This window comes from Drosophila persimilis, unplaced genomic scaffold (assembly GCF_003286085.1).
Source record: "Drosophila persimilis strain 14011-0111.01,24,50 unplaced genomic scaffold, DperRS2 tig00000829-arrow-arrow-pilon, whole genome shotgun sequence".
NCBI lineage: Eukaryota > Metazoa > Arthropoda > Insecta > Diptera > Drosophilidae > Drosophila > Drosophila persimilis.
In genome coordinates this window covers 254,159-271,367 of record NW_020825359.1, presented here as the reverse complement: position 1 = coordinate 271,367, position 17,209 = coordinate 254,159, and the positions used below count along the sequence as shown (strand labels likewise).

Below are 17,209 nucleotides of genomic sequence, written 5' to 3'. Positions count from 1 at the left end.
TTTCATCGCTGTCTATCGTTGCCCTGCTCTGTGGCATGTGCTAATTTAAAATATATATATATATATTATATGTATACTATATGTGTATTTATGTGTATGTGTTATGCGTTGTGTATGTGTGTATCTTTTGAAGGCTTCGTGTGTGGTTTTTTTTTTAGTTCTGCATCCTAATATCCAAGGAATGAGTGGGAGTGGATTGGAGTGGATCCATCTACGGAATGGACCTAAGGTCTTCTGCTCTGTGAGTTTCGATTCTCTATTGTGGCTGTTGTGACGTGTCCATTAGCCGTCGTGGCTGGCAACCGACTCCAGGTCGCTGTTATCCTCGCTGCCAGTCGCCTCGGTGGGTTCGCCCATGGCCACGCGCGCATACTCGTCCGTGTCGATGCTCTTGCAAAAGTGTATGGCATACTTGAGCTTCTCCAGTAGCACGGCCTAGCGATAGGATGGGATAGGATAGGCATGGATTAAATAACACTTGCCAGCAGGGAGTCGTATATGAAAATACCTTGCAGGAGTAACGCGGCATCTTCAGCAAAAAGAAGCAGGTATAGCTCTCGGGCAGGAAATGATCGGGCGGATTCTTTTCGAGCACTTGCAGCACAAAGTCCCGGCCGCGGAAATCGGCTATGGTGCGTGGCAGTCGCGTCCGTCCCCACACAAAGCGCAGGAACAGCGAGCGTTCCTGAAAATATATATTGAACATACGATTATTTGAAACCCAAGCCAACCCAAAAAGGGCAACCATTTCAGACGCACCTGATTGGTAAACTCTTCCATGACCTCCCAGAACCAGGAGACCAATGCAGAGCCGGGATCAAAGCCCTTGTAGGTGGCCACCGACTTGAGCAGACCGAGCGGTATGTCCGGTGAGCCGCAGACCATGGCCTGAAGCTCGGCGGCGGAGAAGAGCGACAGCAAGGGCACTGGTATCACCTTGGACATGCCATCCCGCACCGCCTTGACCTGCTCATCGAACTCGTGCAGTCGAAAGCTGAGCGCCAGTCGGACATACTCTGCCCGATTCCGTGGCGAGATGTGCGTGTATCTGGTGGAGAGCGGCACCTCATGGCCCCGGGCCGACGATGTGGAGAAGGGCAGCTCCAAGGTGTTGAACAGCTTGGCATCATCGTCCATGTTCCGTATGCACAGCAGACCGGCCACATAGTCACGGTCCACTTCGGTGAGGTCCGGGGGACGCAGCACCTCGCCCGTTAGCTGTCGCCAAACGGGTTCCGCCAGACTAGAATGGGATAAGGATAAGGATTGGTATTTTGCATTGACCAATGGAATGTGGCTTTAACTCACTTGATGCTCAGCGGGGAACCCGTGCGCACGGCAATGCCCATGAGGACGCCCAGGAAGCGGAACATGTTCATCTGCAGCACAGAGCCGAGAGTGGGATCCAGGAGAAAACAGTCCCGATTGGCCCCCGCCTCGCCCCTGCCATTGGGAGTATTGATCAGGAGCGGTACGCTGCCGTTCTGCAGCTCGTCGCACATTTCCGCGATGGATTCGCTGTATCCACCGCCACAGTCGTCGACGCTCTCGCCCACAAACTTGACCTTCCACACGCGATGGGGCAGGGCGAGCGCCTCCTGGGTGAGCAGCGGCAACTTCTGGACCATCTGCCCGAAGACGCTCTTCATGCCGTCGACGCCGGCGAGGCCGTTGCAGCGGCTGCGCGATCGCTTCACCTGGATGCGGTTCAGCTCGATGACGGGGCCGTGCTGTTTGTCCCGCACCATCGTCGTTTGGATGACCTTGCGGAAGGCCGCCTCCTTGATGTTGTACACGAGCACGTCCTTGAGGGCTCCCAGGCTGAGATCTCCGGCAATGGGCAGCATGGCCAGGCAGGGGCACAGCAGCTCCGAGAAGTGGTGCAGCAGAATGAGGCGGGCGTGGAGTGCCTCGGGGGCCAGATCGCGGACCAGATCGTATTCCAGCGGGGGATTGGGCAGCGGACGCAGCCGCTCGCTCAGCTGGGACGTGGACAGGGCCAGAGTGTGGGCCGATCCGCAGGTAACCTTCACAATGTGCTTGCCCTGGAGGGCGGCCACCAGACGCGGTCGCTGGATGGCGGTGACAGTGCCATCGCCCAGCTGTCCCTCGTCGTTGTCGCCCCAGGTGTAGACCTCGCCCGAATCGCTGCAGGCGACACAGTGCAGCGAACCGGTGGCTATCGAGATGATCTTCTTACCCTGTAGGGCGGCCACCTTCTTGGGGCGCCGCACATGGTCCACGGAGCCATGGCCCAGCCGATGGAAGTCGCCCTTGCCCCACGTGTAGACGGCTCCCGATTTGGTGAGGGCCACCGAAAACTGGGATCCGCACTCCACCTTGATGACGCCCAGGCCGGCCAGGCTTTCGATCTTGTAGGGCAGCTTGCAGCCATCGCTGCCGCCGCGTCCCAGCTTCCCGTAGTCGCCGTCGCCCCAGCTCCACACATTGTCGTCGTCGGTGATGCACAGCGTCTGGGCGTCCCCCGATCCACAGGCAATGTCAATGGCCCGATAGCCGAGCAGCGCTTCCACCAGCTGCGGCCTCAGCTGATCCTCAGAGTCGCCGTGTCCCAGGCGTCCGTACCGGCCCTTGCCCCACGTCAGGACGTGTCCGCTGGCGGTGATGGCCGCCGAATGGGCGCTGCCGCAGGCAATGTCCGCCACATTCATGCCGTTCAAGTGCTCCACAAGCTTCGGCCGGTCGTAGCTCATCCGGTTGCCGTGCCCGAGCTTCCCGTCCTCGCCTTCGCCCCAGGCGTACACCTCGCCCTCGGTGGTGAGGGCCAGGCAGTGCTTGCCCCCAGAGTTGACGGCAACCTTCTTGACGAACACATGCTGCAGGGAGCCCAGCAGCGTGGGGATGGCCCAGCTGTCGGCACCGCCCACGCCCAGCCTTCCCCCGGAGCCGTAGCCGGTGGCGAAGAGCTTCCCGTCCGGGGTGACGGCGAACAGGGACTGCTCTCCGCCGGCCAGCTGCACGGGCCGGAGCAGGCTGAGCGCCTCGCAGGGGGTCGGTGTCTTGATGCGGCTCCCCTCTAGGCCCCCGAGCTGCCCGCGATGGTTGTGGCCCCATCCGTAGATGGTGCTGGCACCGCCCCAGCTGAGGGCCCAGTCGTCGGGCCGCCTATTGAGCCACTGCAGCAGCTGGGCATCGTGGGGGGCTTGGAACAGCGTGTGATCCTCGTGGAGCAGCACAAGGGAGGAGGCCTCCGAGTGGTGCTGTTGCTGTTGCTGATGCTGGGAAGGCAGGCAGTGGTGCCAGCCAGCCAGCTCCTGGTGCTCTGCCAGAAGGGGCGGCGGCGGCGGTGTCACATTGCTGGCCGTGCTCGAGGAGAGCGACGTGGTCGAGTTGAGCATGGAGCCCAACGGGGAGTGTGAGAGAGCCTGCGACTGGCTGGTGTTCTGGCTGGCATTCGGATTGGGCAGCATCTCGGCAAACTTCTTGCGCACCTCCAGGCAGAAGGGACGCGGCAGCTCTGTGCGGCGTATCAGCGACTGGGCCACACGGACAGCAATGCAGTAGCGCTTAAACCATGCCCACTTGTGTCCATCCCCCGTGGAGACGGAGCTGCTGCTCGAGGAGGCTCCACCTCCGCCTGCGCCAGCGCCAGCGCCTGCAGCTGTGGATGTAGATGTAGAGGAGGCTCCTCCTGCATTGGCAGCGGCTCCAGTGATTGCTGTTGTCGATATCGCTGTCGTTGTCGTAGTCGTTGTCGTTACAGGAGCCGGCAGTGAGTCATCCAGCTGCATGTCGCAGGCGAGGGCCGCCAGGGTCTTGAAGTAATCCGAATGCATCAGATGGATGCCGCCACGGACCTGCGGCTCCTCGTACTCGTACTGCCGCAACAGCTCGGGGATGAGCGGCTGCAGTATGCCCGCCAGCGTGGGTTCCTGCGGCTTGGGCGCCTGGTCGAGCAGCAGCACTGCGTGCAGTTTCTTCAGCGACCAGATCCTCTGTGCGGTGGTCAGGGCGCCCAGCTGCGAGCAGGCGGCCAGCGCCGAGGCCAGGCGGATGAGCACCCCCTGCTGGCTGGGTGCCAGGCGGGAGTCCAGCAGTGCCATAACCAACGCCATCGATGGCTGCGACAGGACAGCACGATCGGAGCCGCTCTCCCCGAGCGTCGCCGCGGGCATAATGGCGTGCACCCAGAACCGCCAGCCCCAGCCGTTCACGGAGCTGTCCGAGGTGAATTTCCAGCGAAGCTCGTCGCCGGGCACTCGTATTTCGGGGGCCCAGTGGGCGAACTCTCGGCCCGAACGCATGGCAAGGACTCGGCCGGCTGCATCGGTGATCACCAGCGGATCGTTGCGCTTCTCCGTGCTGCACTGGCTGTCGAATTCGAGGCGCAGCATCTCCGCCCCGGGTATGCGGACGGCCCCCGTCACATTCACATTGTCCACATACGGATGGCTGCTCTCCTGCATCACCGGCTTCGGCACCTTGCCGAGGCAGTGGCGCGACGTGCACAGATCCTCCAGCTCCGTGATGCATGTCTCCAGCAGCATCGAGCTAATCGCCGCATTGCCCGATCCCAGCGAGATGAGGGTCTCCGCTATCGTCTGGGCAGTGCTCGGGGGTCCGCAGCGGCCGCACACGGCCAGCTTGAGCAGCTCCACCAGGCTCTTGGCCTCCGGCTCGCCTAGCAGGCCGCCAAAGTCGTCGAGGCCATGCGTGTGGCTGATTTGGGCCAGCATCTCTTCCTGCTGGGTCATGGTGGCGGCCATCACGGACATAGCACTCGCCGACATCCTCGAGTGCTTGTGCTGCGGCGGCAGCGCGCTGCTCGAGAGGGACCCAGACATCGACAGGGATCCGGTGAGGCTCTGGAAGGCGCTCAACGGTCCGGCGGTGAGTGGCGGAAGGGTAGATCCTGCCCCTGCTCCTGCTCCTCCTGCTGCCACTGCGATGGCTTCTATTTGGGCATCGGGACTGTGCTCCATCTGTAGGGCGGCGTCGGTGGCATCTGCGGGGGCCTCGCCTCCGCCCTGGGCTATCGGTTCGGCGGGTGGAAATGGAACCGCTCCCATGGCACCGGCACCCATCAGCTGATCCTCCTCTCCCGCTGCTCCTGCTGCTCCCGCTCCCGCTCCAGCTGCTGCTCCGGGCCCAGCTGCCGCTCCGCGCTCCTTGTAGTTCACCTTGCTGTGGCTGGTTAGGGCCGCCACAATGAGCTGCCTCGCCTGCAGGATGCTCATGGCGCGCAAAACGTGACCGAGGGCCGCCTGTCTAGCGGCTGGCGTCTCCAGGGCCAGGCTCTCGCTCAGGCTGGTCAAGCTGGGCGGCTTCGAGTCCTGCTTGAGGGCGCCGGCAGCGGCGGCGGCCTCCGCCTCGTAGATCCCCAGGCTGCTGCCTCCGAGCGGGTCGCGAGGGCTGCCGAACGGCACGGGGCCGCGCTTCTCCTCCTCGAGGGTGGCATTGGGCAGGCCCCAGGCAATCGAATGGGAGCTGCCGCAGGCCACGCGATTCACGAAGACCGCATCCAGGCCAATCACCAGAGCGGGCTTCTTGTTGACGAACGTATTGCCGCTGCCCTGCTGGCCATGATCGTTGTCCCCCCAGGCGTACACCTGTCCGGCATCCGTTACGGCCAGGCAATGCAGGGCCCCGACGGCCACATGGATGACTCGCCGTCCGCGCAGGCCGCCAATGGGCTGGGGCTTCCTCACATGCTGATCCCCGCCATGGCCCAGGCGATAGTAGTCGCCCTTGCCCCAGGTCCAGACCTCCCCGGCGCGGGTCAAAGCCAACGAGAATTGCGCTCCGCACTCGATCTGAATGACACCGATGCCAGAGAGTCGTTCGATCTCGTGCGGTGTGTCGGATCCCTCGCTGCCGCCGCGTCCCAGCTTGCCAAAATCGCCGTCGCCCCAGGAGAAGACGGACCCGTCCTCGGTGAGGGCCAGGGTCTGGGCATCCCGGCTGCCGCAGGCCACCTGAATCACTCGTCGTCCGGCCAAAGCGGCTACCAGCTTGGGCTTAAGCTGTGTGGCATTGTCGCCATGTCCCAGGCGTCCGTACTCGCCCAGGCCCCACGTGTAGAGCTCTCCCTGGCTGGAGATGGCCGCCGAATGGGATGAGCCGCAGGCCACATCACGGATCTTCTTTGAGCGCAGCGTCTCCACCAGCCGGGGCTTGTCCAGCGTGGTCCTGTTGCCATGGCCCAGCTTCCCGTCCTCGCCCTCGCCCCACGAGAACACCTTGCCGTCCAGCGTCAAGGCGAGGGCATGCTTGCCGCCCGAGTGGACGGCCACCTTCTTGACGACATACTGATGGAGCACCGGCAGCTGGTGCGGCAGCGGCACATTGTGGGTCACACCGAGTCCCAGGCGTCCGTTGGTGCCCTCGCCGCAGGCGTATACCTTTCCGTTCTGTCCCACGATGAAGAGGCTCTTGGAGCCGCCGGCTATGTGGATGGGACGCAGGCGGCTGATGGTCTGCGAGAATGTGGGCACCTTCACTTTGGAGCCCTTGAGTCCGCCCAGCTGTTCCTTGTCGTTGAGACCCCACACCATCACAGTGCAGGGCAGATCCTGGTCTAGAGCACCCGCCATCCCGTGGTCTCCGTAAAGGGATACTGGGCCTGATTCTGGGCCTCCTGCCATCCCCATTCCATTGTATTCGCAGGCCAGGAACTGCGCATTGGCCAGGATGTGCTGCAGGTCTGGCTTCTGGCGTCGTCCCACGAACTGCAGGCCATGGACCTTGCACTGGATGCCGTTGTTCTGGCACTGCTTCACCACAATCTCGATCCAGGGATAGTACGTGGGCACCTGCTGCATGAGCAGCACCCGACTGGCCCCCGCCGGCACTGGTATCCATGTGAACTCCTTCAGGCTGTCGATGCACTCACCCACACGGATCTCCAGCAGCGAGGGCATGTGCGAGTGGTCCTCGGGGCTCACCGTCAGTGCCAGACTGTGCACCAAAATCCGATCGTGCAGCTCCAGGCGTATCCAATGCCGACACGGCCCACTCGAGCAGCTCTGCCACGTCTGGCCGATCCCATCCAGCAGATGCTTGGCCGCCGCCTCATTGGAGCTGACCGTCAGCGAGCGAATGCAGCGGGACCAGTCCTCGATGAGATCGCTGGGCGCCGGCTGACACTGCAGATCGGCGGCAATTGGGGCTGGTGTTGGGGGCAGGGCCACCATTTCCACGTCGTTGATGTGCCCCTGCCAGCCGGGTTGGTCGGGAAAGTCCACTGTCAGCTGCTTGCCCCGCACCGCTGTGACCACGCCGGCCGTACGCTGTGTGCGGCCCAGCCGCATCTGGTTGAAGACCCCATAGCGGGCGGAGCAGCGTGGCCGGACCCGGGCACCAACCACAATGGGCGGCGGACGCGGCTGCAGGAGGTGGGCGGACATCGGGTCGCGTGGCCCAGAGCCAAGCGGTGGCTCCACCAGCTCGATGTGAACAAAGCAGACCCAATAGGTGCTGCCGTGATTGCGCCAGTCAACCTGTACGTTGAGGTCGTGCAGACCCTCGGTGTCCACGATCAGCACGGTGCCCATGTCGCCCTGTTTGATCTCCTCAAAGTCCCGGCAGCAGCGCACCGTCATCCCCGGACGCACCAGGCCGCGCACATATAGCGCATAATGATCGGCCGTCTGGAAATCCTTGCGTGCCTCGAACCTCACGGGCGGCGGTGATGCGACGGCGACGACGGCGGATGCAGCGGCACCACTGGCTCTTGCCCCTGTCCCTGCTGCTGCTCCTGGCTGGCCCTCAACGGTGTCCGAGGAGGCCGAGGTGTTGGCGGAGGAGCTGCTGGACAGACTGCTGGGCGACTCATTGTCCGAGTCTGCTTCGGGATCGTGAGTGCCACTGCCCTGGGGCAGGGGATCTTCCTCGATGGTATTGGCACACACATCCGGATGCTCGAGTATCCACTGGACAATCTGCTCGGGCGTGGGCATAATCTCTGCCTGCAGCGACAGCTGCTTGAGGGCCAGCTCCACCGTTCGCTTGGGGAAGCCCATGTCCATGATTTGGTTGATTAGCTCCGCATCGGTGGCCGCCACTTGGGAGGGCCATTTGGTGGCTACCTCTTTTGCTATCGTTGCTGTGGCTGTGGCTGCCTTGAACACGTTGTAGACCGGCACTCCGTGCACCATTGTGGGCTGTGGCGGTGTGGCCATGGCCGGCGAGGGTACAGAGCCCTCGGCCTCACTTTCGCTGAGCTCGAGATGCGCCTGACTGGCCAGGGACTGGACACAGTTGAGGGCAGCCGTCGAGAGATCCGTGTAGGTGTAGCAGGCCCTCACGGGCGAGGCCTGGGTGGCTCTTAACAGGATGCATTGGATCAAAAGCTGCGCCTCCTGGCCGCCTCTCCCACTGCCTATCTCTCCTGCTGACTGTTGCTGCTGTTGTTGCTCCTGCTCCTGCTCTGAGTGCTCCTCCGGTTCGGTATGATCCTGCTGCTCCCGTTCGTTCCCTTCTTCTGCCTCCCTCTCCCTGTCTCTGTCGCGGTCTCGGTCTCGGTCTATGTCTGTGTCGGTTTCCACATCATCCGCGTAGATGCCCGGTGCCCGCTGCTTGAGGATACGTCGCAGAGCCGCCTGGTGGCGATACAGAACGCTATTCGTGTGCAGCACGGCCAGATGCAGCTGCTGTGCCCTCAGATGGCCCAGATCCAGGCGTCCCTCCGCCGAGGCATTGAATGAGGGGGGATACTCGCGCGCCTCCGTCGCAGGGCCGTAGAGGAGCACAGTCCAGGCATTCAGCAACATCTCGTTCATGGGCAGGCGGCTAAGACTGAACACACTGTGGTCCAGATGTGGCATCACAGAGAGTAGCGGCACCTTCACGAATCCCGCTGTGGCTGTGGCTGTGGCAGTGGCAGTGGCAGCGGCCGCGGCAGTGGCAGATCCTCCCTGGGCGACTCCCTGCGAGGAGGCTGCCAGCAGGCATCTCCCTTTATGCGTGAAGCTGGCAATGATCATGTGGCTGCCCTCGTTGAAGCAGTGCAGTCCCACGCGGGGACGCAGATCGCAGCCGCCCATGGCACTGAGCACGCCGAGGACGAAGATCTGTTCGCTATCCAGGGGACTGGAGGATTGCTGTTCGCCCAGCAGCTCGGCGGCCACGCACAGTTTCTGGGCCAGAAACGAATTGATCACCGCATTCCAGTGGGGCAGCGTGTGCAGGCGACGCAGCAGCGAGACAAGCTCCTCGGCCACACTGCCCGAGTGGGAGGCGGTTAGCAGGACGCGGGCCTTTCCCTCGGCCGTCGGCTGGAGCGTGACATCCCCGGGACAGTGCAGGGCAATCCTGCCGAGAGTGGCAAATAGCTGGCGCACTAGACTACCCATGCGCGGCTCCTCCTCCGTTGTCCACTGAGCCAGAATGCACTGCAGCAATCGCAGACAGTGGAGCTGCCTGTAGACGCCCGCTTCGCTGCCCGCCGGCTGCTCCAAGAGCTCCAGATAGTGCGCCAGCCAACCGGGTGTGCTCAGCTCTAGACAGAGACGCGGGCAGTCACCTGGACAAAGCGAAAAGAGGGGGGAGAAATGATCTCTGGCTGCTAGATCCCTGGCAGGACTCCCTGGGGCAGCACTCACCCGCTATGGCTCGTATAAATCCCAGATTGAGCCAGCCCAGAGAGCTGGCCACGTTCTCCATGGCTGGCTTCGGATCGATTATCGCCCGGAACATGCATGTGACGCCCCGCAGCGCATGCCTGTCCAAGTGGGCGCCATGCAGGCCGCTCCCGACGGCCAGTATCTGCAGCAGCTTGGCCGCACAGTGCCGCAACAGTTTCGATGGATGGGATTCGCTGCTGGGCGAGGCCTCTGTGCCGGCCAGCTCCTCGCGCTCTGGCTCTGTCGGTGAGGCCACGTTCAGGGCGCTGTCGGCCAGCTGCAGATCGTATTGGCCCTCCTTGCCCATGCGATAGGAGTTGGTGGCACCCGTGTACCATTCAACGCGCACCCATCTAAAGACGAGGAACGGAAATGATATATGACATGAATGCATAAGATATTCCTGCTGCCTGTGGCCGCCGCTTACCCATCCTCGCCCACTTCACTGATGATGCGACCCTCGCCTGGCGGATTGCCATCCTGGTCGCCCCACTTCCAGTCCGAGCCGCGGACAATCCGTGTGCCAATCTTCATCAGCTTGGCCAGATCGGGGCCACTCAGCTGCGCCTTGCTCGACTTTTGCTTCATCACACTGTCCTCGTAGAGGACGCTTAGCTCGGTGTTCGGCTGTCCCCCGGCTATGCCCTCGCCGCCCGTCTGCGCCAGTAGACCGAGCACAGTGCCCAGGAGGCCAGAGTTGATGAGCAGCCCCAGCTCGTTGGGGCCCAGCTCTTTGGCCAGCAGACCGAAGACGCTCAGCAGGAAACGGGCACGCGGCAGGCGCTTGAGCAGCACATAGGTACTCAGGTTGGAGCTGTCCTTGCCGCGGGCGGAGCCCTGCTGCTCCTGGTTGACCAGACGCCGCAGTTCACGCACGGCCCAGTCGAGGACGCGGGCCTGGGAGAGCAACAGTCTGGCCTTCTGATAGGCACTGACCATATTCAGCTGCCCCAAGACATGCAGGGAGCTGCCCGATGCCGATGATCCTGCAGATGAGGACGGCTTCAGGTGGAGGCCGAGGAACCCATTCAGGAGACTGTATTGGGCCGCATCCAGGAGGCCGTGCAGCTCGAGCAGCTGCTGGACCAGCTGGAGGCCAGCGAGACGCAGCTGGAAGCGCTGCATCTGGCAGTACATGGCCCGGCGGGCCGTCTCCACGTCGCAGCTGTCCTGGAGGGCAAAGTCCACAATGTCCTGCATCAGCACGCCGTCCAGCTCGCCCTCGCCATGGATCTTCCGCTCGTTGAGGCGTCGCAGCAGGCTCTCGCTCTCCTCCTCCTCATCCTCCTCCTGCTTTGGCGGCGGCGGTGGCGGCTTCTTTTCCTGCTGCTGCTGGATGGTGGCATTCAACAAATCCTCCGGCTTGGCCGGCTTCCGGGACGAGCGCAGCTCCTGCAGCAGGCGTCGCACCAGCAAACGGAATCGTGGCAGCCTTTGGAGAATCTGTAGTCGGCGCAGTCCCCTCTGCTGCGGACTTATGGCCGGCCGCACTTCGTACAGAAGAAACCGCAGACGCTCCAGGATGGGGGCACACACCTCCTTGTAGCTGCGGTTCTGCTGCTGCCGCGTCCGCACCACCGACCACTTGGCCTGATGCACCAGCTGGATGATCTCCCCCAGCTGCTTGGGCGGTGCCATCTCCCGCGACGCCTCCCCGCCATCCGGTGCTGATGCGCAATCCTCGAGGGCAATCACCACCAGTCCCCCCAGATACTGATGCCGGATGAGAACGGCGCTTAGCAGACGCTCCAGCTCCTGGACGGGATGCTCGGTGGCAAACTCCTGGTGCCACATCAGATTGTGGGCCTTGCAGTAGCGCTCGGTGAGCGCTAGCCAGGCGGCCACCGGTGGCTCGCTTAGCCGTGCCTCGGCCAGGCCACTGATGAAGCTATCGGCTCGCTGCTGGAGCTTCGATCTGGCTGGTTGCAACGGCTGGAGGGTCAGCGGCTGGAGGGGTAACGGCTGCAGGGCCGCCGGTGGCTGCTCTGTGGGCGTATTGCCGGCGGTGCTGTGGCAACTATTGGGCAGACTGCTGCGCGCCTCGCCCTTTTCCTCGTCAAAGGGATTGCTGGGCTGGAAGAGCTGCAGCCCACCACTGAGGAGGGTGCTCTTGTCCAGCTGCCGGCACTGCAGTTCCGCCGGCTGCAGCATGGGACCGCTGCACATCAGATTGGCCACAATACCCAGCAAGTGGGCTAGCGTGCACTCCGAACTGAAGTGCGTGAGTCGTGTGGGACTGGGCAATGCGGCCTAAAAAGGGACGGGAGAGAGAGCTACATTTGCTGATCGCTGGACGGTGGATGCTGCAATGTCTCTTACCTTTTCTTCGGTGGTGGCCTGGGCCATGTATTTGCCCAGCTTGTGGTGCTGCAGTATGTGCTCCATGGCACTCCTATGCGCCTGCTGGCTGCTCATCTCTGCCGTGAGATCTTTGCCCAGACCCGCATCCAAAAGGCCTTTCAGCGTCTCCGACTCGCAGCTGCCATACAAAGCGGAACTTGAAGGAAACTGACCCTCTCAAAGGCAGCGCAAGGGAAATACTCACTTGTAGCTGCTCAGATCACAGACATAGCCCGCCAGGATGATGCAGCGACTCCCATCGAGCAGTTGATTCTCCATATCGGCCCGTCGCACATAGTGCGTCTCCGGATCGGCGGGCGGTGGTCCGCCTTTGGGTCCACCACGGCAGATGATGCCGGGCCAGCCCATGTCGTCGCCATCGCGCAACTCTCCCTCGACGAGGGCTCGATTCAGTCTGTCCAGGATGCGCAGCAGGGGCAGGAAGAGCCGCGACCAGCGCAGGCTGCCCAGACACTGGGGTCGGTCCCGCTTGAGCAGCACCAGACCCACCAGCAGCTCGTGCAGCAGGGCGTCCGAGATGTCGGCCTGGAGAATGCGCGTCAAGTGGCGCGCCTGTTGGCTGCTCGAGGGCAGATGATCGCCTGGATCGCGGCACTGCAGCGCCAGCTCGTGCGCTTGCTGCAGCGTGGCCACGCAGGCGGGGATCAGAGTGTGCAGATACTGGTCAAGCAGAGCTTCAGCGCCCGTGGTATCCTCCTCGGCATCGGCCTGATGGATATGGGCTAGCAGCAGGCGCTGAAAGCGATGCAACAGACTCAGACTGGGACTTGTGCTGGGCTCCTGGCTATGATGCCGATGCTCCTGATCCTCCTCCTTCTCCTGCTGCTGCTGCTGCTGATGCAGCAGACGCTGCTGCTGCTTGCCCAAGGTGGGCGTGAAACGCGTCTGGGTGAGGGCCGCATTGTTGCCCAGAAGTCGGGTGATCAGCTGCATTAGCGGCAGATTGACCCCGTCCACACATTCAGCCGCACAAGAGCTGCTCTCCAGACGTATGGCATGCTGCAGGGCCGACTCCAGACCGCCCTCGGCCATCAGGGAGCTAACCAGCAGATCTGTCATGAAACGGTGGCCCGAAGAGGAGGCCTGTCCCGGCTCCGAGGGCAGCAGCGAGGTCAAAGTCTGGGCCCGCTCCGCTGCCGTTGGCAGTAGGACACTCCAGCCGTCCTACAAAACGTACACAGTACGGATTATTACGGATTACGGATTCAGTGCGATTCAGTCAAGGGGGATTACTCACCTGTAGGGCCTGTTGGGCGGCCACTTGGATGGTGCGTAGCACTTGACTGCCACCCGCCAGGCTCAAGATGCGGCTCTTGAGGCTGCCCAGCAGCCGGCCGCCACTGGCCAAGCCCACCTGCCGTGGCTCCACGCCATTAATGATCAGCGCGAGCAGCTGCAGCCGCACGAGATTGAGACATGCCACGGCTATGCATTCCGACTCTTGGTTGGGCGTCTGCCGGTTGTCCTGGCTGCTGCACATGCTCAAGAGCTGGTCGAGCAGCCGGAATGTTGGCTCACCGGGATCAATCACAAAGGGGCAGCGCAGCGGTACACCCTGACGGGAGCTTTGTGTCCAGATCAAGCTCTGAGAGGCGGTGCAGGCCACCCCGCTGGCCGGCAGAGTGGGCAGGGCCACCAGTATGGGGACGCGCAGCAGGGGCTCACTGGAAACGGAGGAGGGACAGATCTGCTGGCTGTCGTTGCGTCCCCAGCCGAATACCTCTCCACAGCTGGAGAGGGCCAAACAATGGGCCACGCCCACAGCCACATCGACAATTCGTTTATGCTAGAAATGGGGCAGACGGGACAGGGATACAGGAAGGATCATCATAAGTGGAATAAATGCACTTTTCAGAGTACCCTTACTACATAAATAAAGCAAAGGCCAGAGCCCCTCTATTGTGTTTTATCGATACAGTCGATAGCATCTGCCCAAAATAACAATCGATTTTCGATAAAATCGAAACAAAAAAAACCGTAATTTGAGATCTATTTAGATTTTGCAGCTCTATTGTGGGGAATTGGGGGTTGCAGAATCAAAGGGAAATGAGTCTAGTTGCTTACCTGCAAACCGCTGATCAGTCTGGGTATACTGCACCACTGCGCACTCCGCTCCACCAGTTGATGGCCCAGACAGCTGGCCTTGCCCCAGCTATAGAGCTGCCCATCGGTGGTGAGGGCCATCGAGAACTGGGCGCCGGCAAAGACGCGCTGCACTTTCGGCAGCGATTCCACCAGTACAGGGGACATGGAGCCGTTGAGATTGCCATTGCCCAGCTTCCCGTAGTCGGCATCGCCCCAGGCATAGACATGGCCCTCGGAGGTAAGACATAGAGAGTGGGCATCGCCACTGCCCAGGGCCACGTCGATGATTTCGTGCTCGGTGAGGGCCATCACGACGGTGGGCAGGGGCTGGTCGTCCGAGTTGCCGTGCCCCAGGCGGGCATAGGTGCCCCGGCCCCAGGTGTAAAGGTTGCCGCTGCAGGTAATGGCTGCACTGTAGGAGCAGCCACAGAAGACAGCCTTCACGCATCGATCCAGTGAGTTGATCTTGGTGGGCACGGCCCGGGCATGGGTGTCGCCATGTCCCAAGCGATGATCCTCGCCGTTGCCCCACGAGTATGCATTGCCTGTCCGGTTACAGATTGAGGGTCAGGAGAAAGAAATGGAAATGTAAGTGGACTTACGATTGATGTCAATGGCCATAAAGTGGCGGCCCTCGCAGTGCGAGGCAATGCTGACAATCGTCTCATGGGCAATCTCCTCCAGGAGCTGCGGCTCTGTCTCCGGCTTGAACATCCGCCAGTTGTAGAGCTTTCCCTCCCCGCTGAGGATGAGCACAATGCTCTCGCTGCAGACGATCTGCTGCACCTGGAACTTGCAGTTGAGGAGCGGTAGCGAGGAGGGATCGCTGCTCCAGCTCAGGGCTGGCTCTGCATTGAATCCGTGCTGCTCCTTGGAGAGGCTGGGCCAGCCCAGAGCATAGACCCGCTGTTGGGGCGAGGATGAGCTGCAGCTGCTGCTGGCACTGGCACTGGCGCTAGAGTGGATGGGATAGTGTCCGCGGACGAGACATCGCGGCATCAGCGGCTGGACAAGGCGATCCAAGTGGGAAATGATGACGACGGCGGCACGACGCAGATCAACAATCGCCGCACTGCTCTTGGGCAGCATGAGGAACCGCAAGAAGGTCTCGGTGGCGCTCACCACCGGCAGGGACAAGGACTCGCTGCCATTGGGCACACCGCCAGCCTTGGCGGTGTGTCCAATCCTCTGGTAGCGCTGCAGAATGCGCAACAACGGGGCTCCTGTCTTCCTCGGCATGTCACGGTTGTCGTTGCCTGCTTTATCCTTCTCCCAGAGAACCAGCAGCAGCACCACACACTCAAGGGTGGCGGCCAGTGTGCCCTTCTGGACGCCCAGCTCCAACAGCAGACAGAGGGCCGTATGCCGATCGTTCAGCGGCGCCGTGCAGCGTCCCCCCATGGGATCCCCGAGGGCCACCAGGCGCAGGAATTTGATGGAGCGCTCCATCACCTCCATCCAGAGCGGGGACACTTCGGCCGACTCGAAGAGCGTCGCCTCGGGCAGCTCCTGCAGGGACTCTAGGGCCTCGCTTAGCAATTCGCTGCACATCTCCGTATCCTCGCCCGAGCGCCAGGCGCGACGCAGGAAGGCAAAACTAAAATTGAGGGCAGCTCGCGTGGCCACGCGTGCCAGTCCCAGGGCGGCATGATCCGGCTGCTCCACGTCCTGGCTGGTTGGATCTACCATTGGTACCTCCAGGCTGCCAACAGCAGGAGCTGTACTACCTGGCACGGTGGTTGCCGTCGTTGTTGTGGCGATGGTGGTGCCGGCTGTGCCGCTGGAGGTGCTGGACTGCTGCCGATGGCGCTTCAGGGCCACATAGTAGCGCTCGTAGATGAAGAGCTGCTGGCGTAGGTGCTGGGCGGAGAGGCAGTTGCCGGCTGCCCGCAGTGCCAGTTCCTGCAGCTCTGCGATCAGTGTGCGCTGGCAGTCCTGCTTGGCTGTCAGGGTGGGTGGCTGGCTCCACTGCCAGCTGCTGAGGATCAGATCGGTGGCCTGGCTGCCGTGTGCGGCTGCCTGCTGGGCGGCCGCCGAGGTGAGCTTCTTGATGGCCGTGTCCGAGTCCAGAGGCCGGCAGCTGTCGCAGTTGCAGGCAGACAGGGGGCCGCAGTACTCTGGCTGGCAGCAGGAGCACTTAAGCTGCTGAGCACCGCAGTAGTGCTTGCCATCGTCCCCCAGATAGGATAGCTGGCCGCGGGCATTCACAAGGGGGGCCGAGGGCGAGGAGACCAGTTCGCAGTCCTGGATCAAATGATTCCACAGGACTGCTCCCTCGGAGGCGTTGCGCAGGGACGAAATGAGATCGGCGCGCAGCCATTTGGCGTCCAGATAGGGTAATGGACGAAGATAGAGATCGGGTGAGGGAGTGGGGGCGGTGGCGGCTGTGGTACCAGAGCCTGAACCAGAACCAGATCCAGAGCTCGAGCCGTGACTCTGGGATGGTCCCGGGCCTGAGCCTAAGCCTGTACCCAGAGCCTGTCCGGTGCCTGTTCCACTGCCCTGACGGTTAAACATTTTTCAAATCTTTCTTTCGTTTTGGTCTTCTGCTGCTGCTGTTGCTGCTTCTTCTTCACGTTGTCCTCTAGTTTTCCTCGGCTACACCCACACCCACAGGCTTCAGACCAGCAGTCACAGCAGCAACAACAACATGGCACATTTTCCTTTTTTCCTTGTACGATGCAAGGAGGGAGGGGTGGGAGGAGAGGAGGCTCTGGCTCTGCCGCTGCCAATGTCGTCACTCACACACAGACAACACTCACACACACACACACGCACGCAATTGCAGTCAGAAATTTTGACCCGAGAATGAATCGCAGTTTTTCTTTCGCCAATTTGCACTTGTCTCTTGGTTTCTAGGCTAAAACTATGCTAGTATGGCACGCCAACGTTTTAGTGGCTCAAACGGGCCTTCTATTTCAACAACAACAAGCCAAGTTTATTTAATGCACCAACAAAAATAAATGTTTTTGAATGCGTTTAATCAATTAATAGTTGGGGTCAGTGGATTTATCGATAACATATACCGCCCGACCTCAGAAATATACCGACGTCCGACGATACCGCAAGTATACCGACGAAAAAAACGAACATTTCGATATGCCGTCATATTGTTACCTTTGGTTATCGAATATTCATTCAATACACTTTCATTTTTGGTCACACTTACAGAAATTATA

At 61.5% G+C, this 17,209-nt stretch overlaps 1 protein-coding gene across 1 annotated transcript; it reads right to left on the bottom strand.

Annotated features, from left to right (window-relative positions):
* Positions 1-88: 88 nt before the first annotated feature.
* Positions 89-16,996, bottom strand: LOC6599919 (probable E3 ubiquitin-protein ligase HERC2). Its single transcript, XM_026993405.1, has 11 exons — positions 14,633-16,996; positions 14,010-14,575; positions 13,183-13,731; positions 12,130-13,109; positions 11,904-12,063; positions 10,012-11,834; positions 9,564-9,937; positions 1,309-9,484; positions 760-1,243; positions 509-685; positions 89-435 (listed from the first exon to the last, which is right to left on the bottom strand). The coding sequence occupies exons 1-11, from the start codon at positions 16,545-16,547 to the stop codon at positions 283-285; spliced, it is 15,357 nt and encodes a 5,118-aa protein (XP_026849206.1). The 5' UTR covers positions 16,548-16,996; the 3' UTR covers positions 89-282.
* Between the last annotated feature and the right edge of the window lie 213 nt (positions 16,997-17,209).